At 45.8% G+C, this 26088-nt stretch overlaps 1 protein-coding gene across 3 annotated transcripts in view; it reads right to left on the bottom strand.

The window, feature by feature from the left end:
* Positions 1-26088, bottom strand: part of RBM33 (RNA binding motif protein 33) — a 113633-nt gene that overhangs the window by 75887 nt on the left and 11658 nt on the right. For all 3 annotated transcript variants that reach the window (XM_040434161.1, XM_040434158.1, XM_040434160.1), the window contains exons 2-7: positions 17696-17774; positions 16165-16213; positions 15988-16070; positions 13101-13392; positions 9810-9935; positions 9555-9732 (exon numbers count right to left, since the gene is read on the bottom strand). In XM_040434161.1, coding sequence (XP_040290095.1) covers positions 9555-9732; positions 9810-9935; positions 13101-13392; positions 15988-16070; positions 16165-16213; positions 17696-17774 — 807 coding nt within the window. The remainder of the gene's footprint in view (positions 1-9554; positions 9733-9809; positions 9936-13100; positions 13393-15987; positions 16071-16164; positions 16214-17695; positions 17775-26088) is intronic.

Here is a 26088-nt window from a genome sequence, read left to right as displayed (position 1 = left end):
GAGTTGGAAAATAAAAAGGATCAATCTGATTGGTTGCTAGTCAGTTTTCCTTGGCACCAGTCTTGATAAATCTCCCACAACGTGTTCACAAATGTGGCGGTTATTAGGCCATGCAAAAATCAGACAGCCCTGTGTGGTACAGGGGGGAGAAGAGCCATAATACTGCCATATTTCCTGGAAAAACTGCAGCTTGTTTGACCCGAACTCATAGTATCAATATTCATGATGCTGTGAGTTCTTGCCCCTCCGCAGGCACCACATTATGTAAGTAGAGGTCAGCAGCCCCACAGATCACTATAATGCTGAGAAATGGTCAGTCTGGGAAACGCAGACATCACACTCTTCTTAGTGCTTCTTTAACCCCTTCAGTACAATAGAGCCTCTTCTCACCTTCCTGCCCAGGCCATTTTTTTTTTTGCAAATCTGACGTGTGATAATAACTTTGGAACGCTTTTACTTATCCAAGGCATTCTGAGACTTTTTTCTCGTGACACATTGTACTCCATGACAGTGGCAAACTTGAGTCGACATTTTGAAAAATTCACGATTTTCTAAATTTCAATTTCTCTACTATCAAGATAACAATACCTCATAAAAATAGTTATCAACTAACATTCCCCATATGTTGGCATCATTTTGTAAAAGTCATTTTATTTTTATTAGGACGTTATAAAGGCTTAAAGGGTTTCTGTCACCCCACAAAACTCATTTTTTTTTTGGATAGTTAGATTCCTTATAGGGCGATATAGGAGAATATAATAGTCTTACTTACTTTCATGCGGCCGATTCTTTATAAAAAGAAGTTTTATAATATGTAAATGAGGGCTCTACCAGCAAGTAGGGCGTCTACTTGCTGGTAGCCGCAGCAGCAATCCGCCCCCTCGCCGTGTTGATTGACAGGGCCAGCCGTGATCTCCTCCTCCGGCCGGCCCTGTCAGTAATTCAAAAATCGCGCGCCTCTGGTCATTCGGCGCAGGCGCTCTGAGATGAGGAGGCTCGTCTCCTCAGTGCGCCTGCGCCGATGACATCACCGAAAGAGAAGACGTCATCGGCGCAGGCGCACTGAGGGAGTGCTGAGGAGACGAGCCTCCTCATCTCAGAGCGCCTGCGCCGAATGACCAGAGGCGCGCGATTTTTGAATTACTGACAGGGCCGGCCGGAGGAGGAGATCCCGGCTGGCCCTGTCAATCAACACGGCGAGGGGGCGGATTGCTGCTGCGGCTACCAGCAAGTAGACGCCCTACTTGCTGGTAGAGCCCTCATTTACATATTATAAAACTTCGTTTTATAAAGAATCGGCCGCATGAAAGTAAGTAAGACTATTATATTCTCCTATATCGCCCTATAAGGAATCTAACTATCCAAAAAAAAAAATATGAGTTTTGTGGGGTGACAGAAACCCTTTAAAGCATTTTAGAAGCCATTTTTCAGGAAAATTTCCCAAACCATTTTTTTAGGCACCAATTCACTTAGAAAGTGATTTTGAGGGGCTTACGTAAAGAAAACCACCTATAAATGAACCCATTTTAGAAACTACACCCCTCAAATTATTTTTTTATGGCAACACAGCAAGGGTTAACAGCAAAGGAGGAGCGCCATATGGGTAGATTTTGTTAGAATAGTTTTTGGGCGCCATTCTGTATTTGAAGAGGCCCTTAGGTACGCCTACAGTTCGCTTGGTATTACACTTTGTGAGGCAAGGTGACCAAAAAACTAGATTTTTGTACTTACCGTAAATCCTGTTTCTCTTTCATTTATTGGGGGACACGGGCTTGACCTTGGGGTATAGCTGTTGCCAATAGGAGGCGACACTAAGCACAAAAATGTGAGCTCTTCCCTCCAGCTATACCCTTTCTACAGGGACTAAGCTAAAATAGTTTGTGCAAAAGCAGTAGGAGAAGCAAAAAATAAAAAAACAGGAAAACCAAACAATGTACAAACCCAGAATCACGCAGGCCACAACGAGGCCTGTAACCAGAGAGAATGGGTGGGAGCTGTGTCCAGCAATGAACGAAAAAGAAACAGATTTTACGGCAAGTACAAAAATGTAGTTCTCTCATCCATATCATTGGGGGACACAGGCTTGACCTTGGGACGTTACAGAGCAGTCCCAGGGGTGGGTCATAAATGAAGAAGCTATCCGGCCAATCAGAGAACCGCCCTCTGCAAAACTCTACGCCCCAGAAAAGCGTCAGAAGATGCAAAGGTGTGCACTCTGTAAAAATTTGGAAAAGGAGTGCAAAGACGACCAGGTAGCCGCCTTGCACACCTGAAGGGCCGAAGCCCCATGATGTACTGCCCAAGAGGCTCCCACTGCCTGAGAAGAATGAGCAGTAACCCGGAAGGGTGGAGCCCGGTCACTGATGCGGTACGCTCACACAATGGCCAAACGAATCCATCGGGAAATGGAAAGCCCTCGTCTTGGTTCCTCTGGAATAACTAATAGAGAACCCGTCCGTTGGAAAGAGGACGTCCGAGACAGATATATGCAAATGGCCCGACTAAATCCAGAGTGTGGAGCGACTGCTCAGGAGGATGAGACGGGGCACGACAAGGAAGGAAGGGATGCCGACACGACCTTCGGAAGGAAGGATTGGACAGTAAAAGGACTAATTTGTCCTGGTGGAGGATAAGAAAGGGGGACCGACAGGAAAGAGACCCTACGGACGGAAGTGATTGCCACCAAAAAGACCACCTTGTAGGACAGGAACCGAAGGGACACCTGCTGCAAAGGCTCAAACAGAGATGACTGCAGAGAGCCGAGCACCAGATTAAGGTCCCATGGATTCAACAGAGGACGGTAAGGGGGCACAGCGTGCGCCACCCCCAGCAGAAAGGTCCGAACTGCAAAAAAAAAAAAGAACGGAAAGGGCCGAAACTTGCCAATTGAGTGAACTGAGAGCCAGCCTCAAGTCCATGCCCAACTGCAGGAAAGACAAAAGTCGAGGCAACAAGAACCGAATGGGACACAACTGGTGGAGTTCACACCAACTGAAGTAGGACTTCCAGGTTCGGTGATAGATCAGAGAGGACGGCTTCCTAACACAAATCATGGTCTGGACAACCGCATCAGAGAAACCCCGAGCCCTTAGTACGGCGGCTTCAACAGAAATGCCATTAAAGGTAGAGACCCTAAATTCGGGTGGAAGTTCGGTCCCAGTGACAAAAGGTCCTCCCGAAGGGAAAGATGCCAGGATTCACCGGCAAGAAGTGAGACTAGGGATTCGTGCCATACTCTGCTTGGCCAGTCCAGGGCCACGAGAATGGCGGGCAGACCTTCGAACCAGATTTTTCGAAGACGTGGAATGAGCGGAAAAAGAGGGAACATGTAAGGAAACGTGAACCAGGATCCTTGGACTTCGCCACGAAGGTCCTACCTTGCGGCCGACCCAATCGCTCACAGATCGCGAGAAAGACCTGTGGATGCAAAGCCCATTCGCCGGGATCGAGTCTCTCGGCTGAGAAAGTCGGCAATCCAGTTGTCGACGCCGGGGATATGAACTGCCGACAGAACTGGGACATGGCTCTCCGTCCAGGAGAGGATGTGCACTGCTTCAGACATGGCTGCGGGGCTCCGGGTACCACCCTGGTGGTTTAGTTATGCGACTGCTGTGGAGTTGTCGAATTGAACCCGAACTGGATACCCCCGGAGACGGTCCGTCCAATGAACCAGGGAGAGAGACGAATCGCCCGCAATTCTAGGATATTGCCCTGGACCGACAGATTGTCTAGAAGTCCGTCCCCCCCAGCCCCGGAGACTGGCGTCCGTCGTCAACACTATCAAGAGCAGGGGAAGGAAGGAGCGGCACAACGTCAGCATTGGAGACATCCACCACCACCACTGAAGGTATCGGCGCCTCGGGGCAGGGAGACGGATAATTCGATCCAGGGAGGCTGGGGAACGGTCCAAAATGGTCAGAATGCACCGCTGAAGAGCCCTGGTATGGAACTGATCATAGGGCACTGCTTCGAAGGAAGAAACCATGTGGCCCAGAGCCCTCATGCACTGGTGAATGGGGAGGCCGAGGCCCCATCAACGATCTGACGACGGAGAGTTTGTCCGGGGGCAAGAATATCTTTGCCCGATCGGTGTCGAACAGCATGCCCAGAAACATCAGCTGCCGAGGTGGATGAAGACATGACTTTGATAGGTTCAGAACCCATCCGAAGCGTTCCAGGGTATCCCGGACAATGCGCAGGCTGTCCGCCATTGCCTGGAATGACGGACCCTTGATCAGGATATCGTCCAAGTACGGAATAGCGTGCAATTATGTTATATTAAGTATTGTAACCGCCTAAAACACCCAGGTACTCCCATTATCATAAAAGTATAATAAATATTTTGTGGTGGTCTCTCAGATCTCCTTAGATACAGCAACTGTGTCTGGGTCTTTGTGTCGGCTGACTAAATTATTTAATTACTTTACTCGATAATTGAACTACTCTGACACCACTAACCCACTGGCATGAAGCAGAGCCATGACTGAGGCCAGAATCTTGGGAGCTATGGCAAGACCGAACGGGAGGGCCACAAACTGGTAATGAAAAGACCCCACTGTGAATCGAAGATATTTCTGGTGACTGACGCGGATGGGAACAGGTAGGCGTTCTTGATGTCGAGGACAGGAATTCCCCAGTGTACATGGATGCAATGACCAAATGCAGGAACTCCATCCGGAAGCAGCGGAGTTGAAGGAATCGGTTGAGGGCTTTGAGGTCTAGGATGGGACGTACTGTAACCTCCTTCTTGGGGACTACAAAGAAATTGGAGTAGAATCTGCGAAAGCGGTCTTGAGGCGGAACCCTGTCGCAGAAGAGAGAGAATAGAATAACAAAAGGAAAGGGCAGCGGATGGAGAGGTCAGGGGGGGGGGGCGAAAAAACGGGGGCGTAGGTGGGTATCGGAACTCCAGTTTCTAACCCTCCGATATGACTTCACACCCCCAGGCATCTAAGACGTGAGCTAGCCAGACATGCTGGAACAGATGAAGACGACCTCCCACTCAAATGGGGGGCGCCAGAGGACACCCGTCAAGCAGAGGAGGACTTGGAGGTATAGGGCTTGGAGGTCTGCACTTTTTAAACCTGTTGAAACGCATCCTGCTCTGCGGCAAATGGGTGCTGTTACCCCCTGTAGCATCAGAGATAATCTCATCCAGACGCTTGCCGAAAAGTTTGCTACCTGCAAAGGGAACTTTTCGGCAAGCGTCTGGATGAGATTATCTCTGATGCTACAGGGGGTAACAGCACCCATTTGCCGCAGAGCAGGATGCGTTTCAACAGGTTTAAAAAGTGCAGACCTCCAAGCCCTATACCTCCAAATCCTCCTCTCAAGGCCTGTTTAGCAGTGTTATCTGCCGCCCAACAAGATAGCCACAGGGTTACGCGAATAGTCACCAAAAAAGCTGAAGAGCAGGCCACAAGCCTGGCCGTGTCCAGAGAGGCCTCACAGATGTAAGAGCTGGCGTGGGAAAGTAGCCAGGCGGGATACTGGAGGGTCAATAGGAGAGGACGACCACTTTGTCAAATCCTCTGGAAAGGGATATGACGTCTAAACGTTTCGCTAAAGCAAAACGCTTGTCAGGGAAGTTCCATTCCTTGAAAAGGGAGGAATCAAACTGTGGGTGGTTGGGAACACCTGTGGCGAGCGACGGGATAGCCTAATGGAAAAACCTGAACCAGCATATGAGGGCGCAGGGTCCTCAACCTGTAAGGTTTATATAACTGCTGCGATGAGATCATTTACCATAGCGGACAGTTTGGAAGACTGGTCCTCCGGTTAGACAAAGTCAGCGTCTGACAACTTTTCCTCAGAACACGCCTCTTCTAATGAGGACGCGTCGGAGCGAGACTCCCTGGGAGGTGGCGGGGAGATGAATGAAACAGGGGACGCAGACGCCCTTCGAGGAGAGGGTGGTCTTGCCCATTTTGCAGGACGGCCGCGATAGGGAGCAGCAGAGGGGTCCCCAGAGTCTAACTGGTCAGAGGGTGGCAGCGCAGCCAAAAGCCCCAGCATGTCCACAATGGCCCTGTTGGACTGGGAAACGTCCTGCACCATCTTAGAGAGAGAGCGCACCCACTCCGGCTCTACCATGGGCTGGGCAGGGGGGCGACTGGGACAGGGTCAGAGCCACTTGGCGGTGGAGCAGAGCAAGAGGAGCAGAGGGGGTGCGACTGACCGGATGGGAATTTTGAGCGACAAGAAGCACATGCAAAATGTTGCACAAAAGTGACCGCCGGCTTTGGGGCCTGGTATCTGGGTTCGGACATAGTAAGTACCTGTAGTAAAAGGTAGAAGGGTAAAACTAGACCCTGTAGGAAGGAGGGGAAAGAGCTTACCCAGCCTATGTCCCTTACTGCTGCCTGTTCGGAGAAAACCTGGTGCCAGGGTCCGCAGAGGTCCTCCTGAGCAGGAGATGGGCGGAGTCAGAGAAACCAGCGCGAATAATTCGCACCAGGAAGCCAGATGGAGGGGGAAGCGGGGAGAACTCATGCCCTGCCCCCATAATGGAGTCGGCTGCCCGCGATAATGAGAAAGAGCGCCAATGATTCCCCAGGACTCTTCCCCCACACCCCTCGTACAGCGGTGCTGCCATAAGGAGCCCAGGCCAAGCTGAAATGTCGGCCGGATGAGAAGTATCTGCAGCAAGCGGATAGGAAGTAGGGATATTATCGGCCGATATTCAGGATATTCCGATAACGTATTGGGAACACAGAACGCGCTGCTCTCAGCGCTCTCCGTGTTGCCTCAGCAGCACAGGGGAGAAGGAAGCAGTGTCTCTCTCCCCCTGTGCTGCCGCTGCCGCCAATTACAGGAGAGAGGACAAAAGAAGGGGAGGGGCTGTGTCCACCGCTCCACCAATGAAGAGAAATCTCTCATTAATTCATATACAGGAGGCGGGAGCTGGCTGCAGAATCATATAGCCGGCTCCCGACCTCTATGAGCGGTAGCTGCGATCTGCGGTAGTTAACCCCTTAGGTGCCGCGGATCGCAGCTACCGCTCATAGAGGTCGGGAGCCGGCTATGTGATTCTGCAGCCAGCTCCCGCCTCCTGTATATGAATTAATGAGAGATTTCTCTTCATTGGTGGCGCAGTGCGCCCCCCCAAGCCCCACAGTATTAATCATTGGTGGCGCAGTGCGCCCCCATCCCAGTATTAAAAACGTTGGTGGCACAGTGCACCCCCCAGTATTAATCATTGGTGGCAGTGGCCACAGGATCTCCTCTCCCCTGCTCCTCCGATCGGAGCCCCAGCAGTGTAATCCTGGGGCTCCGATCGGTTACCATGGCAGCCAGGACGCTACTGAAGCCCTGGCTGCCATGGTAAGCTCCATGCTGCTGTGTGCACAAAGCACGGAGCAGCAGGGACAGTGTGAGATCCTAGTCACCCTGATAGAGATCTATCAGGGTGAATAGGACAAGGGTTCTAGTCCCTAAGGGGGCTAAAAGTTAGTAAAAAAAAAAAAAAAAAAAAATTTTTAAAGTATAAATAAAAAAGAAAGATTTACAAAAAAATAAATAAATACACGTTAACAATAAACATAAATTTTCAGCAGATTTGTGTAGGAATTTTTTTTTTTTTTAAAAATGCAAATTCCCAGAATATCGGTATAAATTATCAGCTATCGGCCTGAAAGTTCACAAATTATCGGTATCGGCCCTAAAAAATCAATATCGGTCGATCCCTAATAGGAAGTAGGCGGCAGTAGAAGCCGGGGCCTCAATTTCCAAGCGGCCCCGGCGGAGGAGAATAGTGGAACTCCGCAAGAAACAGATGGGCGGGCAGGTGGCACTGGTAGTGGGGAAGGGGGGGGGGGGGTTGGTTGGTGGTGCAGGGCCCAGAAAGAAGCTTGGCAAGTACAGAGGCTTCCCTTCACCCCACCCCCACAGGAGAGCTGACATGTATCTGCTAACTCTTTTCCCACCTGGGGAGACAAGGTTTCGTGGGGGCCATTCTAGCAAGTAACCTGAGAAGGGGAGTGGGGGGTCTGGAGCCAGGAATACTTAGCTGTCTGGCGAGTTCAGCCTACCTGGTTACAGCTGGTTCACCACCTTCGGTGTGCGGCCTCTTAAGGAGGGCTACTACACCGGAAACAGAGGGGACTTGTCATGGGCGGCCATGGTGACCCGGCGGCTGGCGGGATGCAGAGGCTTTAGGAACCTCTGGTCCTCCTTGTCTTCTGGAGACCGGGAAGGAGCAGCAGGCTTGGGGACCCCCTGGTCTCCCGTCTCCTGGGTGGGAGTGCAGGAAGCTACAACTGCTTGTAATCCCGCTAGGAAAAAAGAAAAAAATCTGCCTCCTACGGACACTAAGCAAAAAAAGTTTTCCCTGTAGGAAGGGTATAGCTGGAGGGAGAAGCTCACACTTTTGTCTTTTGTGCTTAGTGTTATACCCCAGGGTCAAGCCTGTGTCGTCCAATGATACGGATGAGAAATGTCTGTTTTGGCACAGTTTTTTTTTTTTTTTTACAGCATTCACCTCAGGGGGCAATAGCGTAATATTTTTATAGAGCAGGTTGTTAGACACTGTGATAACTATCTGTTTTTCCTATTTTTTTTTACAATTTTATATGACCTAGTTATGGGAGAAAGGAGTTCTTTTTTAACTTGGAATTTATATATATATTTTTTTTACTTTTTACATTTGGGGGTCTGATCCCCTCTACAATCATTACATGAGTATCATAATGCATTGACTGTCAGTGTATTACCAGTGCAATACTAATAATATCACACAGCTGGCACTCGGCCTCAATGACAGGGATCCCACCGAACCGTGCCAATTAACCCCTCAGGTGAGACATTTGAGGGGTAAATTGCCTTGGTTCGCGGGATCGCCACTTCCCGTCATCGAGACCGGCTGCTGGATATGTGATATGGCCGGCACCCGCAGTCTATATTTGTACATTTGAGGGCAATTCTCATTGGTGGCACAGCAGCCACAACTCCTCCCCTCCTCCTCACTATTACCTTCTCATTGGTGGCACAGCGGCAGCCGTTTTAGAGGCATTCAGCACTGTGACGTGTGTCTGCCCCTATGATGTCACTAAAATACAGCAGTAATTAAGAAATGGCGATATCGCCGTTTATTAATACCACAGTATATCGTTAATATCGGTTTATTGCCCAACCCTACACCGGACCCAATATACCTGCTACTGAAACGCTGTGCTGGTCATTTTGCACCCTAATTTGCATACAGAATAAACTGCTTACTGGTCATAGAAAATCAACAAAGGAAAACCAAGTCTGGCTGCATGACAGCATTAATTATATAGGTCAGATGTTGGTGACAGATTCCCTTTAAATGTACATGCTAAGCGAGCAATAAAATCATAAAACAGTCTAACAGATACCCAAAAAGCAGATGCAAACTGCACCTGCCTGCATAGACTATTAGTCACCGTCCTTATTTTCCTTCCAAGTTTTCAATGGACTCCCTTTACTCCTAACCTATTGATTACAGGCAAAATAACATCTAAAAAAGGTAAAAACCTGCTCCACCAACAAGCTTAGCAGAATAAAAAACAAATAAGGTGTTTGGGAGAATTTACCTAAAGTTTCTGGAATGTTTCGCCGTTCTCGGTTGGTGTCTGAAAGGCGTATTATTGTCCCTTCTTTACGTTCAGTTTTGAAACGTATACGGCCACTGTCTTCCTCTTCCTCATCTTCGTCATCTTCATCAAAAGCTTCTTTAGTGTCTGCAGGCAGCTCTTGCGATTCGTTGAGCACCTGCACATGTAAATGGCATTAGATACAACGCCCAGCAGGACTAGAGCATGCTAGAGGGGCCAGAGGGGCAAATTTACCTCTTCAGGTTCAGTCACAAGCTCCTGTGGTTCCTGGTCCTGTACATCTTCAGGTGTCTCTTCCACATATTGTTCTTGTTCTTCGCTAACTTTCTGTCTCTTGTAGGACTGCGAGTATTCTTCATCCTTAAAGGCAAGTAGTACAAGATTAAATGGACAAATCAAAATGCCAAATGGAGAGAACTTGCCATTCAGCAGAGGGTGTTTGGAGAGTACCTGTGAACACACCTGTGAGCGTCTACACTGCTGTCACTCACTGAAGAAGTGACAAATAGGCCATTAGCACTTTCAGTCTTGGCTGTCAGGAGGATGGCAGGTGGAACCCAGGGCTGTACCGAGGATTTCTGGTATCCAACGGTGGTGGGACATGGGGGCAGGGGAGCTTGTAGTCAACCCAAGTTGTATATGGTAATTTAACGACCGTAATACTTTCATGACAAAAGCCAGACTTTGTCACCTCCATTAGCTCAGATTTTAGGTGATACAGTAACAGCTGTCCCTTCTCCCATGGGACAACCCATGGGATTATGTGCCTTTTTTCTGTGCAGATTTGCGCAATACAGTACCAGCAAAGTGAATGACTTTTGCCAAATCTCAGGTACACCTTACGTACTTTGTACGCGTGGACATTGCCTTGCCATGAGGATTTTAAAACCTGCAGCATGTCAATAGAGGCAATACATTCCATTTCCCCAAAGACTTCAAGGCTAAATGCACATGAAAATAGGCACCATACGTCATGTACATTGCCTTCTATGAGAATTTGAAATTCTCATGTACATTATGTGGATTTTTTTTCTGTGCCGATTTAGACTTGTGGTGCAGATTTTAAAATCCACAGCATGTCAAATTTATTTTCGTTTTCCTGACCGGATTTCATGCACATTTTCTCCATTCACTTCAATGGGGAGAGTAAAATCTGCACCAATTGATGTGGATTGTCCGCATAGATTTCCCTGTGAACCCCTGCAGATTTCAGAGTGGCTTCTCTGCCTATAAATCCTAATCGTGTGCATTTACACTAAGTGGTTAACATTAGACTGCCTGCACACTATGCGTATTTGTATGCAAAAAATCTGCATGAATCCCGCACCAATTATCACAGTTTTAATGCTTTTTTTGTGCATTTGTTGCAGATTTTCTGATTATGTTAACAACCCCACTGCAGTCTATGGTAAAAACCACTACAGATAAGGTGTGGAATCGCACAAACAATTTACATGCAGAAGATTTTAAAATCCGCACCGCAGTTTAATTTCCACACAGAAAATATACTTTATTACGCAGTGGTTTTTTTCTGCACAAGACTCCATGCATAATCCACAACATGTGCATGTACCTCAAAGAAGAAAATCTGCATAGATGATAATAATAAATTAACACAATTACCATATTTTTCTCTTTATAAGATGCACCTTTCCCCCAAAAGTGGGGGGGAAATGTTAGTGCATCTTATAAAGCAAATAATATACTAGTGAGTGCTTCCATTACAGCCGGGACCATGGGAGTGCATATAGTGCTTTTTTTCTATATAGTGTGCAAGCATGTCCATTGCTGATGGATTACAGGGCGGTTGTAACCATGGAAACCAGCAGCGTATAATGTGATGGAAATATGAATCCAGCCAGCAAAGGAGGCAATATGGACAATCACAATACATTAATAAGTGCTTTGTATTAACTTTCTCTACATAATAAATGCCACTTGCTGAAGTGAGACGACCCCTTGAAGGATGCAGTCAGGGGATCCGCCGTTTATAAGATTATTTTTCTTGCTAAAAAAGTGTCTTATAAAAGCGAAAAATACAGTATCTGATTGGTGAGGGTCCGACAACCCACAGCCCCGCCAATTAGCTGCTATGCAGTAGCTCCAGAACCAGAACTAGAGCTCTGGCCTCCACTTGAATGGAAGCAGCACTGCAATAAGCAGTCCCATCCACTGCACAACAGATGGCGTTGTGTATGGTTCTGGCGCCAGAGCTACTGCAGAACTGATCAGTGGGAGAGCAGGGTGCCAGACCCTGCCAATCATAGAGATAGCCAATCCTGAGTAATGATTTGTAAAGGGTTGGACAATCCCTTTACTGTATAAAAACGAAGTCACGCGTTAAACTGCACACTAACGTATTTTCTTTCCGTGTCAATTCCGTTTTTTTTGCAGACCGTATGCGGAACCATTCATTTCAATAGGTCCGCAAAAAAAAACACAAAAAAACAGAAGGTACTCCGTGTGCATTCCATTTCGTATTTCTGTATATCCGTTCCGCTAAAAGAAAGAAAGAACTTCCCCTATTAATGTCCGCATAACGGACAAGGATAGGACTGTTCTATTAGGGGCCAGCTGTTCCGTTCTGCAAAATACGGAATACACACGGACATCCGTATTTTTTGCGCGCCGCAAAATACACAGTCGTGTACAAGAGGCTTTAGGCTGGAATGACAAGCAGTTCCATCATTTCCATACTTTGCCATGACCATGCAATAACCCTGAAGATTTGATAATCCATCACCCATTAGGTCCTATTTATGCTACACTAAATGAGGTTACTGCAAAACAGTAAAGCTTGACAACTATAGCCAAGGACAATATATTTTATTTACTGCTGTCTAGTATACTTTTTTTTTTTTTTTTTTTCTTTAAACATAGTGCAGAACAGAGGATATTGTGCCATGATCTGTAGTTTTATGATTTACAAGTCTATCTAGAAATACAAAGTGACTTTGGTTGAAAAGATGTATTCATACATTAGACAAGATTAACCCCTATTATATCCAGCCAAAGGAAAGCATCATTTTATAAATCTATTATCTCTGTGGGTAAACACGGATCTTCAATCTCTTCATTCAGCCACGGACAGCTATTAGTTACAAAAATGACCAGCGAAAGCAATCAATCATTCCCTCACAGTAAGCACCTTAAAGATGTCTTTAGGAAGTCAATAATCTTTTAGCTTTAGATGACTTTATCAGATCTTGTTCAAAAGCCTGGATAATAGCTTTTGCATTAAACAGTATGAACAATTGCACGTGGTCCTCCGAACACAAAAGCAGTTTTCATCCATGAGGATACAGCCCTCAAGGTCATGATTCTCTCCTGCCATCTAGCATAACAAAGGACCGCTACCTAACGACAAACAAGCTGTCAACGGAAAGTTTGTCACCATCTAGATAAAGAAACTGGCGGCCACTGATAATAGGTCTAATTTTCATCTCTCCAACTGGAAGTGAATAGGTTTCAAATTGTCCTCAAACCCAAGTCTCATGAAAACCCCTGAGATACAAGAAGACTTACTTGAAATTCATCCAGAGGTTCATTGATCTCAAGGTCCAGCACCTCATCCGTGGTTCCTTCCTCCTCATATTCTACCTGTTCATCAGCTAACTCAGTGTAGCTTTCTTCATAGGTCTCAACCACGTCTTCAGTAACAGTTTCCAGTTCCTCAGTTTCCTCATAAGCTTCTTCAGTCTCCTCTTCCTCAAATTCTACTCCCTCTGCTACGCACTCCTCATTCACGCTTTTAGAAAGTTCAAAGGATGAAATTCCGCCGGTGGTGGCGTTAAGACTGACTGTTACTCCTTGTGAACTGCAATGAAACAATGATCACATTTCTTGTTGGGTTACACTGAAATCCTGATTTTGTTCATATGCCGATATTTTATCTAGTAATATATAAAACACAGGTTTTTAAGGAGATTGGCCACAGACAAAAGGCTGTGGATTCGGCAAGCCAAGGTTCTGACTCTAAATCTGACTCCTTCATAACTAGTGTTGATCGAACTTCTGTTTTAAGTTCGGCGTCTAAAGTTCGGCTTCCGGTTAGCGGAGAATCCCGATATGGATTCCGAATTCCGTTGTGGTCCGTGGTAGCGGAATCAATAATGGCCGATTATTGATTCCGCTACCACGGACCACAACGGAATTCTGAATCCATATCTGGATTCTCCGCTAACCGGAAGCCGAACTTTAGACGCCGAACTTAAAACAGAAGTTCGCTCAACACTATTCATAACGGGTTTCTTCTCACCATCATGAGCGCAATCTGCTTCTTAGCTAGAACTTAAAACATTTATTGGAATACAATTTTTGAACAAAAACCTTTTCTACATTCCGGTAAGTAAATATGCATTTAAAGCGGTAGCTTCGCTTCAGCAAATGTCATTTATCATGTAGAGAAAGTTATTACAAGGCACTTACTAATGTATTGTGATTGTACATATTGCTTCCTTTCCTGGCTGGATTTATATTTCCATCACATTATACACTGCTCGTATCCTGGGGTTAAGACCGCCCTGCAAACCATCAGCGGTGGTCGTGCTTGCACACTACTGGAAAAGCAGGAGCGCACACAGACCGTCGCTTTTTCCTATAGTGTGCAACCACCACTGATGGATTGCAGGGGGGGGGGGGGTCGTAACCCCAAGATACGAGCCATGTATAATGTGATGGAAAAATGAATCCAGCCAGCAAAGGAGACAATATAGACAATCACAATACATTAGTAAGTGCCTTGTATTAACTTTCTCTACATGATAAATGCCATTTGCTGAAGTGAAACAACCCCTTTAATAACTGTATCCAATTTATGTACTTGGAGGTCCTTTGGATAGGTTATCAGCATCTGATCAGTGGGGTTCAGACACCCAGGACCCCACCGGCAATCAGCTGTTTGAGAAGGTAGCAGTGCTCGAAGTAGCGCCACAGACTTCTCACAGCTTCCCGCAGGCCAGTGATGTCATGACTGTCACATGGCTTGGGCGCAGTTCAGCCCCATTTACTTCAATGGGTCACTGGTTTGGTGAGCACTTCAATGGCCACCAGTTTCGCTGCATCTTAGGCTGTTCCATGAAATCAATGGTATCTTCCAGGATGTAGTTTGGAAGAAATCTACTCTAAAAATTTGTTTGAAGAGGTTACAACGACTGGATCCCTGAATATATCGCCTGCATCTAAACGGATGGGGAATGGGCACTTCTCCCATGGCTGCTGGGAAAGTTATTAGTCATGCCTTGGGTCGGGGAACTTTACTGGAGGTAACAAGTTAAATAAATTATGTAGCTCGAACTATCCGTTTCCTACTTTCCATACGATCCATAAAGCTTGGACAGAATAAAAACCATTTGTGGGAGTGGAGGGCACAGGAAATACTCTCCTATATGGGACAATGATAATTATCTGGAATTTGCTAAACTTGGAACGGTTCGAGCTCTGGTGGTGGACAGGGTTATTGAGGATATCCCAGTTGACACAGGATGGCTCATTTAGAAAGTTCTTGAGTTTGTGTTCTTTGAGATTTCATTGATTTGGTGGCAAAAAAGCAGGATACAACGGCAGTGCTCCTCGACGTCAGTCCTCAGGGCCCAGCTGACGGTCAGGTTTCAGAATTCCTTAGTATTGGACAGGTGATATAATTAGGGTCAATGCTACCACATATATATATCCTTTGAGATATTTTCAAATTGTGACCGGCAGATGGGCCCTGACTACCGGAGTTGAGGAGCACTGCACTAAAGGGAGTCATTTCTTCATACTACCTTGAAAGAAAGATCAGAAAAAGACCTTGGGCTCACAGCGGACAATAACTGAGGACATTCTTAAGACATCCTCTTGTGCTTGCACCTAGATTGTAAGGGCCGGACGAGACGTCCAGCCCTGTCATTTAAGTGGCGGAAGGAGCTTATTAGTAGATGAGGACAGCCCCTCGCTGCTAAAGAACTCTGCTCGATGAACGAATCAATTTGTACAAATCGAATCGTTCATCAGTATTTACGTCCATGTGGTTTTAGTCAGAAAACTGGTAAAACAGCACAAGAAAAACACAAATCAGTGATTAAAGGGAACCTGTCAGCGGCAAAAGCCATCCCAAACCGCCAGCAGTACCTTCAAGTAGCCGGCAGTGAGTTTCAAATGATGATTTTCTTACTGCATTATGATGAGGCAAAAGAGAACGCGGTTACCGTTACTTGAAGCAAGGAGGCCACTGCCCCCTTAACTTCAAGCCTGACTGAAAAATAGCACGGACGGAGCATAAAAGATTGTTTTTCATACTTCTGCCTCATCAGAATGCAGTAAGAAAATCATCATTCAAAACTCACTGCCGGCTACTTGAAGGTACTGCTGGCGGTTTGGGACGGCTTTTGCCGCTGACAGGTTTCCTTTAAGACTTGGGTAAAAGCTATACCTGTAATTCACTAAGTCCAGCTCTTCTTCATCACTTTGGAGAAGATCATCATTAAGTTCTTCATCTGACAGATCTAGAGAAGGCTGGAGAGCAAACAGAACATGTCAGTCATTTCAGTTCACATACTCAGGATTACTAAAACCTGCAGTACTTTCCTAAGAAGGACAATAGTTTTACCTTCTTCCCGGGTAAGAAGTCCTCCTCAAGAAGGTCATCTTCTAGCTCACTTAATAAAAAATAAAAAAATATATATATATATAAATAACCGTAACAATATTACAATACAAGCAGTGAATCCAACTTGAACAAATATGGTACACAATACTAAAATGACACTTGGCTAATTGAAAGAATGATACCAAGGAGGGATGGTCACTTTTCTCAAGTGTACTGTCTTGAGCTTCAGGCCCTTCCCTCTGTGTGACAACTACAGCTGTCACGCAGAGCAGTGGGAGGGGATGCAAAGCAGGTCGCTACCTAGTGCTGTCGGCAGTTTAGCATGGTCAGAACTGCTGACAGACTCCCTTGAAGCCAAAAATGAGAAGGGATTTTAATAATTAAGCTACAAGTTAGGGCTCATGCACACGGCTGTTGCCCGGCTGTGCCAGTATAGCGCCCAGCAAAAAGTGCGTCCGCAATACACAGGCACCGGCCGTGTGCACCCCGCATCACGGACCCATTCACTTGAATGGGTCCGCAATCCGGAAGGTCGGTGCAGAACAGAGGCACAGAACCATAGTGCTTCCGTGTGGTTTCTCTCAGTGCCTCCGCACCGCAAAAAAGTAGTGCATGCGGCAGCCAGCGTTTTTTGCAGATCTGTCATGGATCTGCAAAAAAGCTTCCATTACAATAATACAACCGCATGCATGTCTTATACAGTATAGCCATGACTGATCTGTCATCAACACCATTACATGTCAATGGGGGACGGATCCGTTTTCCATTGTGTCAGATAAAACGGATCCGTCCCCGTTGACATACATTGTGTTGCAGAAAAACGCCGTGTTGCAGCGTTATTCTGTCCGCGATGGGAGTGCAACCAAACGGAACAAAATGCATTCTGGTGAACTCCGTTTCGTTCAGTTTTGTCCCCCATCAACAATGAATGGGGACAAAACGGAAGCGTTTTCATCCGCTATTGAGATCCTATGACGGATCTCAATAGTGGAATTGAAAACACTAGTGTGAAAGTAGCCTCATACGGAGTATTTTTACAAGAAACTAGGTCAAGCCACTCCGCTCTTCCTGCTATTTAACATGATGCTGGAAGATTGGGCAGCATTTTTAAGGTAACATGCTCCCTTTAAAGGGGTATTCAGTCTATGAAACACAAAAGTGCACGTATTTCATAATAGGCGCACTTGTCATAAAACCCCTCAAAGGGGTTATGCTATTAGGACCACACATGCCCATGTACACTCCTTCGGGGCATATTTAATTCCATCTTGGCGTATTTTCTACATTTAGGGTCTCTGATATTTTAAAGGAATTGAGGCAAAAGAAAGAAGTCAAAATAATGAATTATTTGACACGTTGCCTCAGGAACCAAAAGAATTCCCACAATAAACCTTATCCATACATTTCTTGGTATGTATTTCCGCCGATTAGTCAAATTCTTCTTTACGTGCTGATACAGCGCAACCAAGATCTTCATTATACAATTTATACTGACAAACAACATGTTTACCAGAGGGAGAAACATAACTACCTGTCCCAGTCATCATCCTTGGTTCTTCGTCTTCGAGACCTTTCTGCGCCAGGCTTATCAAACTGATCAAAGTCGTCATCTGTAAGAGAAAAATCGTGTTAAGACGACTACTAAATGTATCATTCAGGAACACTTAAAAATGTTACACATGCATGAAATATGAAAGGTAAGGTGTCAATGAACATCTCCACAGCCAGCTACATACATCCAGGGTGTAATAACCATTGTGAATGACATCGATAAAACAGCGATGAACCCAGGAAGCCAAACAAAAATCATTTTCAGTATGGTAACTTTACACCCCCGCACCCACGGGGGAAGATTTATCATTTCCCTTGTGCCTGAAAAGTGGCTTAAAGGATAACTGTCATATTTTATTTATTTTTTGCTAAAGTGTAGGGCAAGTGATAGGTAACAAATTTGCAATAGACTTTATTTAGCCAAAACGTTTATTTTTGGTAGAAAACTGGGGCTGAAATGGCCCTTAGCAGCACTCTTCAAAAGAGCGTGCAGGGAGACGGGCTGTGCAGACGCTGTGCTTCTGACTCGTGCTTCCCTGGGAGACAGACGGCTGGGCACAGGAGTCTTAGGAGTTAAAATTACATTTCTATTCCCCCTTTCTATGCAATCTAATGCTCCGTTACATTCACTGACCTGCGATCCCTGTGATAATAATTCATGTAGCAGCCGCCTCACTGCGCACAGTGCTTCTACTTCCGGCGGCTGCTACATGAATTATTATCACAGGGATCGCAGGTCAGTGAATGTAACGGAGACTCCTGTGCCCAGCTTTCTGTCTTCCAGGGAAGCACGAGTCAGAAGCACAGCGTCTGCACAGCCCGTCTTTTCTAATGGACGGATGGCCCTTAGCAACGCTCTTTTGAAGAGTGCTGCTAAGGGCCATTTCAGCCCCAGTTTTCTACCAAAAATAAACGTTTTGGCTAAATAAAGTCTATTGCTAAATTGTTACCTATCACTTGCCCTACACTTTAGCAAAAGAGAAAATAAAAAAAATGACAGTTATCCTTTAAAAAGTCGCCTCCTATGTTTGTGACTTAAAAAAAAAAAAAAAATTGTCACCTCTCGTATTTCACTCCACCCTTGCCACTTTCCCTAAAGAGGGTGTGACAATGGCAGAAAAGGGGGTATGGGAAGCGGCTCCGACAAATTTATCTTAATTTACGCCAGTTTTCCAGCGCAAATGAAGCTAGAAATCTACGGAAGCTCTGAGCGGTCGTAGATTTCTGTTTAGGCGCATGGATTTCAGGAGGACGTTCCTCCGGTGGCGCAGGGGATATCAAGACGGGCACAGAAAGCGCCCGTCTTGATCAATCCTCCCCTTAGATTTAGGTTACATTCACACGACCGTATGTGTTGTGTGTTCTGCAAACGGCAGATCCGCAAGGACACAAACCCCATGCATGCCACAACTGCTTTGCAGGAAAGAACAAGAATAAGACATGTTCTATCATTTGTGGAACAGCCGCATGGATCCGGACAGATCCGCATTTTTTGCAGCCCAACAGAAATTAATGGGTCCACGTGCAATCCACAAAAAATGGGCATGAGGTCTTAGTTGTTCTCAGTCCGTACAGGTAGGTGCATTGACTTAGAAGGCAAAATCAGGATGTTAAAGGGGTATTCTTATAGCAGACATTCATAGGTTGCGTCAAACGTCTGAGATAGGAATACCCTTAAGGCCTCATGCACACGGCCGTTGTTTTGGTTCGCATTTGAGCAGCAGTTTTTGCGGCTCAGATGCGGACACATTCAGTTCAATGTGTGCTGTCCGCATCCGTTGCTTCGCGGTCCGAAAAAAAAATAAAAAATGACCTGCAATTTGCGGACCGCAAAACAAACAACGGCCGTGTGCATGAGGCCTAAAAAAAGGCACACTTTATTGTGCTGTAAGGGCAGACTGTGGCAGAAATAATAGCTGTGGAGGCAAGACATGAAAGGGAATCTATCAGCATATACCCTGATATAAATCCATCTGCCAATGCAGATGGGCACTGAGCAGTGGAATGTAACCCTAGATCCGTGAGGTCAGTCCAGAGATATGAGCTACTTTAGATCATGCTAAGTAGCCCTTTGGTGCAACAAGGGCATTGCTGTTGCACCTGGAGGACCAGTCAGTGCACGTGCCAGCCACAACCTCTCCGCTGCGAGTGACTGGGCCAGGCAGTGACAAGAATGGGGAAACAAGAAAAAAGTTGGGTACAATCATGATTTTGACAAGCCATCTCCAAAATCTGATTCCACATTGATTTATGATGCTTTTTTGTAATGGGGTGTACACTTCATTTCAAAAGAGCATTTTCTGCTTCTGGTTTTTGAAGCGAATCTGTACCAAAAAATACCCACACGTTTACAGAGCATACAACGCGGTTTCTGGCTACTTCCCATTCACTGCACGTTGCTTGGAGCCATTTTTCCGTGCCGTTTCCGACATGGAAAACGTCTATATTTATGCAGAAATATAGAAAATTCTTAAAGGGATTCTGTCATCAGAATTTAGGCCTATAACCTAAACATATGGCGATGTCCCTAGTAATACACCGAATCCTAAAGTGACTTTATCAAACGCGCCTGTGGCTCTTTAATCATAAAAAACAGGCTTATATCACCTGTCACTCACGTCAGAAATGTGTCCAAGGGGACGTCTCATGATGCAGGGGGTCCGGCTGCAGCCTTCTCCTTTCGGTGCCCAGCGCCGCATTCTGAATTGAAATCGCCGCCCTCGCTTTCATTAGATCCGCCTACCTTAGTTCATCGCCGCCTCTCTAACGTTCGCTCTCTTCAGCCAGATCCCGCGCGTGGGCACTAGGTATAACCTGATGCGCCGGCGCACTTCGCTCGAACCTGCGGGATCTGGCTGAGGAGAGCGGACGTTAGAGAGGCGGCGATGAACTAAGGTAGGCGGATCTAATGAAAGGGAGGGCGGCGATTTCAATTCAGAAGGCGGCGCTGGGCACCGAAAGGAGAAGGCTGCAGCCGGGCCCCCTGCATCATGAGACGTCCCCTTGGACACATTTCTGACGTGAGTGACAGGTGATATAAACCTGTTTTTTTTATGATTATAGAGCCACAGGCCCATTTGATAAAGTCACTTTAGGATTCAGTGTATTACTATGGACATCGCCATATGTTTAGGTTATAGGCCTAAATTCTGAAGACAGAATCCCTTTAAGGATTCACGCACCATGTATTCAATAGTAATGCAGTACCATCAGTAATATGGCCATATCGTGGATCGTTTCATGCACATTTCCCAATCTGCTTGTGTGAAACTGGCCTAATTATATTCATAGGTGGCAGAATTTTCCTCGTCTCATTCATGTGAAACAATCCCATTCACAGGACAGGAACAAACTTGTTGTAAACAGGAGTGCTAGTCCTCGTCATCTGTTCAGTCACTCCAAAAAGGGAGGGTTTACTTCACCATTTACAAACATAACCGCACATGTACAGGCAATTATTCACCATCAAGAAAAGAGACGGACGCATTTGAGGGACCTCCATATTACTGAGCGCTGGGGAGCGGTGACTGCTAAACTGTCCTGATTCATCTACCATATTATATAGCTGTGGAGCACGGAGTCCTTGGTTGACCCAACTAGAGAACTGGTGTATGACCAACCTAATAACTGTTTGGCCGAAAACAGGTCTCCAAAAACCCTCATAAGCAGGCAGGACTCTCGCAGCTGCTTAACTGGTGAAACAGAAGTACTGGGCATGCTGAAATTAGGGCAGGAACAATTACTCAAATTAATCGATTAACGAGACACAAAAAAAAAAACCTTGATGAATTTTGTTTTGCATCGATGATTGGTTTGTGCCATGTGACCATGGAGTGTGAGTGAAGAGCTTGCCATTACTCCCGCTCCGTGGCCACCCGCCTGCCCTGGCATGTATACACACACACACTATGACCTGATGCTGTGTGACGTCAGCTCCCAGTACAGCGCGTGAAGAGGATGGAAGCATTTTAGTTCATTGGCGCTGTGGCTGGGCACTGATGGCTAGGAGGGGGAATGGGGATACTGATGGCATGGGGGGAGCTGGTGGCACTAGGGAGGGGAGACTCATGGCACTGAGGGGGGGGGGGGGGGGGGACTGATACTGATGGGTTTTCTTATTAGGGTACTCAATTAGTGGTTGGATTAAAATCGGTAGAATACTTCATTACTAAAATAATCGATAGCTACAGCCCTAGCTGAAATCATACAGCCCAATCCTTCATTCCTCCGACATTGGCCAACGACGGAGCGTCAGGAGGTCCCCATGCACATTAGTCAGTCATCTGATACCACATAAATCAGAGGGTTCGTTCAGTATACATCTAAAGTGTACAGTCAGTGGAAAACTAAGGAAGAAAACCTAAAATGCCAGCTCTAGGGAACTATCCTGTAAGTCAATGTCCAACCCATAACTATAGATACCAGTCTCTGGTCTGGCTGAGATCGTCATGTCTCAAAGCTTTACTATGGGCCAGACATTGACTTACAGGGAAGCTTCCTAGCACGAGAGAGAATGGTCTTCCTTCTGGAGGAGAGACATTTTACATATTTACAAAAGACCCTTTCATGGAGATCAAATGCATATAAATCAGCAGAGTCAGGCTACTTTCACACCTGCGTTAGGTGCGGATCTGTCTGGTATCTGTACAGACGGATCCGCACCTATAATGCAAACGCCTGTATCCGTTCAGAACGGGTCCGTTTGGATTACCATGAACTTTGTTGCATTTTTTTTTTGTTCATTATAATGCAAACAGATCCGTTTTGACTTACACTGAAAGTCAATGGAAGGCGGATCCGTTTTCAACTGCACCATATTGTGTCAGAGAAAACGTATCCGTCCCCATTGACTTACATTGTAAGGGTCCATTCACACGTCCGCAATTTCGTTCCGCATTTTGCGGAACGGAATTGCGGACCCATTCATTTCTATGGGGTAGCACGATGTCCTGCCCGGATCGGGAATTGCGGATCCGCACTTCAGGGTCCGCAAAATATAGAACATGTCCTATTCTTGTCCGCAATTGCGGACAAGATTAGGCATTTTCTATTAAGTGCCGGCGATGTCGGTGTTTTGCGGATCGGACGTGTGAATGGACCCTTAGTCAGGACAGATCCGTTTGGCTCTGCATCGTCAGGCGGACATCAAAACGCTGCAAGCAGCCTCCAGAGCGGAATGGAGGCTGAACGGAGGCAAACTGATGCATTCTGAAGGGATCCTTAGCCATTCAGAATGCATTGGGGCTAAACTGATCCGTTTTGGGCTGCTTGTGAGAGCCCTGAAGCGGATCTCACAAGCGGATCCAGAAACGCCAGTAGCCTAAGATATGGACACACAGTGGATATAAAAAGTCTTCACACCCGTTAAAAGGTCAGGTTTCTGTGATGTAAAAAAAAAATGAGACAAAGATAAATCATTTCAGAACTTTTTCCACCTTTAATGTGACCTATAAACTGTACAACTCAATTGAAAAACAAAATCAGAAATCTTTTAAGTAGAGGGAAGAAAAAATATAAAAATAAAATAACATGGTTGCATAAGTGTGCACACCCTTAAACTGATACTTTGTTGAAGCACCTTTTGATTTTATTACAGCACTCAGTCTTTTTAGGTACGAGTCTATCAGCATGGCACATTTTGACTTGGCAAGATTTGCCCACTCTTCTTTGCAAAAACACTCCAAATCTGTCAGATTGCGAGGGCGTCTCCTGTGCACAGCCCTCTTCAGATCACCCCACAGATTTAGGCCTCTTTCACACTACCGTTTTGTTTTCCATTTTGCGGGCCGTTTTTTGTGTTCTGTATACGGAACCATTCATTTCAATGGTTCTGCAAAAAAAAAATTAATGTACTCCGTATGCATTCCGTTTACGTATTTCCGTTCCGTTGAAAGATAGAACATGTCCTATTATTGCCCGCAAATCACGTTCCGTGGCTCCATTCAAGTCAATGGGTCCGCAAAAAAAATGGAACACATACGGAAATGCATCCGTATGTCTTCCGTATCCGTTCCGTTTTTGCGGAACCATCTATTGAAAATGTTATGCCCAGCGCAATTTTTTCTATGTAATTACTTGATACTGTATATGCCATACGGAAAAATGGAACAGAAGCACAACGGAAACAAAAAAACTGAACCACGGATCCGTGAAAAACGGACCGCAAAACACTGAAATAGCCATACGGTAGTGTAAAAGAGGCCTTACAATCGGACTCAGGTCTGGGCCATTCCAAAACTATAATCTTCTTCTGGTGAAGCCATTCCTTTGTTGATTTGGATGTATGCTTTGGGTCGTTGTCATACTGAAAGATGAAGTTCCTCTTCATGTTCAGCTTTCTAGCAGAAGCCTGAAGGTTTTGTGCCAATATTGACTGGTATTTGGAACTGTTTATAACATAATTCGCTCTAGCTTAACTAAGGCCCCAGTTCCAGCTGACGAAAAACAGCCCCTTGGCATAATGCTGCCACCACCATGTTTCACTGTGGGGATGTTGTTCTTTTGGTGATGTGCAGTGTTGTTTTGGGGCCAAACATATCTTTTGGAATTATGGCCAAAAAGTTCAACCTTGGTTTCATCCGACCATAACACCTTTTCCCACATGCTTTTGGGAGACTTCAGATGTGTTTTCGCAATATGTAGCCTGGCTTGGATGTTTTTCTTCGTAAGAAAAGGCTTTCGTCTTGCCACTCTACCCCATAGCCCCGACATATGAAGAATACGGGAGATTGTTGTCACATGTACCACACAGCCAGTACTTGCCAGATATTCCTGCAGCTCCTTTAATGTTGCTGGAGGCCTCTTGGTCGCCTCCCAGACCAGTTTTCTTCCCATCTTTTCATCAATTTTGGAGAGACGTCCAGTTCTTGGTAATGTCACTGTTTTGTCATACTTTCTCCACTTGATGATGACTGTCTTCACTGTGTTCCATGGTATATCTAATGCCTTGGAAGTTATTTTGTACCCTTCTCCTGACTGATACCTTTTAACAATGAGGTCCCTCTGATGATTTGGAAGCTCTCTGTGGACCATGACTTTTGCTGTGGGATGTGACTAAGAAAATGTCAGGAAAGACCAACTAGAGCAGCTGAACTTTATTTGGGGTTAATCAGAGGCACTTTAAATGATGGCCGGTGTATGCTGACTCCTATTTAACAGGACTTTGAATGTGATTGCTTAATTCTGAACACAGCTACATCCCCAGTTATAAGAGGGTGTGCACACTTATGCAACCACATTATTTTAGTTTTCTTCCCTCCACCTAAAAGATTTCAGTTTGTTTTTTAATTGAGTTGTACAGTTTATAGGTCACATTAAAAAGGTGGAAAAAGTTCTGAAATGATTAATCTTCGTCTCATTTTTTTTACATCACAGAAACCTGACATTGTAACAGGGGTGTGTAGACTTTTTATATCCACTGTATATGAGCAAACCAACCCTGCACCAGTGCCCCTCTAGTAAACAGCACATTTACTACTGTTCTATAAAACGGACAGGACGCCAGGATTTCTGAGATTTGCGTGACAGAAGAATGCGATCCGTATACTGCAGAGACAGAGCAAAGGGTCGGCTGTTTCAAGCCATTATTCAGATTTGTCTCAACACCGACCACATATGTTTAATGCAGTTCTTCCCATATCTCATGACCTTCAGCTGTGAATCTGGGTACTCCCTGTTCCCAAATCTTCCTCCTATTGTAAAGTAAGATAACAGCAGAACGGGGGGGGGGGGGGGAAACCAAAAACCCCAAGGATTACCCAAAGCAAGGTATCAGGTTGTAATCAGTCAATCACGGGGAATAATTAACATAATCAATGACAGAATCATCATGATAGCATCTGATAGCCTAGCCATGAATAGTCATCCTTCCTGCTCGCCCGCGATTATTATTCATCACATATACATTTTTGTATTGATTGCTTGTCAGACTCGTATAGGCTGCTGATATGAGCTGAGACGCGTGGGACTTGGGGAGCTTCTTGTTTAAGGATTGCGCTGATATTGAAGCACTTATGAACAAATTCACCCTGCCATAAGGAGGTCCCAGGCGGATCTTAGGGTATAATCACCTACAAGAGAGAATGTCCACTACATCAGCATTTTAAATCAAGACTCAAAACGCGGCGCTGGGCTGAGAGCAGCTTTACCATAAAGGGGGAGGTAGGTCCGCTTTAGATGGGTAAAGCTAGACAACTACCAGAGCAGCAGCAAAGCATTAAAAACTTAAAGGGGTTGTTCAAGTTCTATTTTATGATGACCTATCCTCAGGATAGGTCATCAATATCAGATAGCAGGGGTGCCGGACCCCAGCCTATCAGCTGTTTGAAGAGAAGGCGCGCGCCGTGCCAGCGCTGCCTCCCCTTCGCTGTTCAC

This window comes from Bufo bufo, chromosome 5, assembly GCF_905171765.1.
Source record: "Bufo bufo chromosome 5, aBufBuf1.1, whole genome shotgun sequence".
Classification (NCBI taxonomy): Eukaryota; Metazoa; Chordata; class Amphibia; order Anura; family Bufonidae; genus Bufo; species Bufo bufo.
The sequence above is the reverse complement of the archived record's forward strand: the minus strand, read 5'-3'. Positions and strand labels throughout refer to the sequence as shown.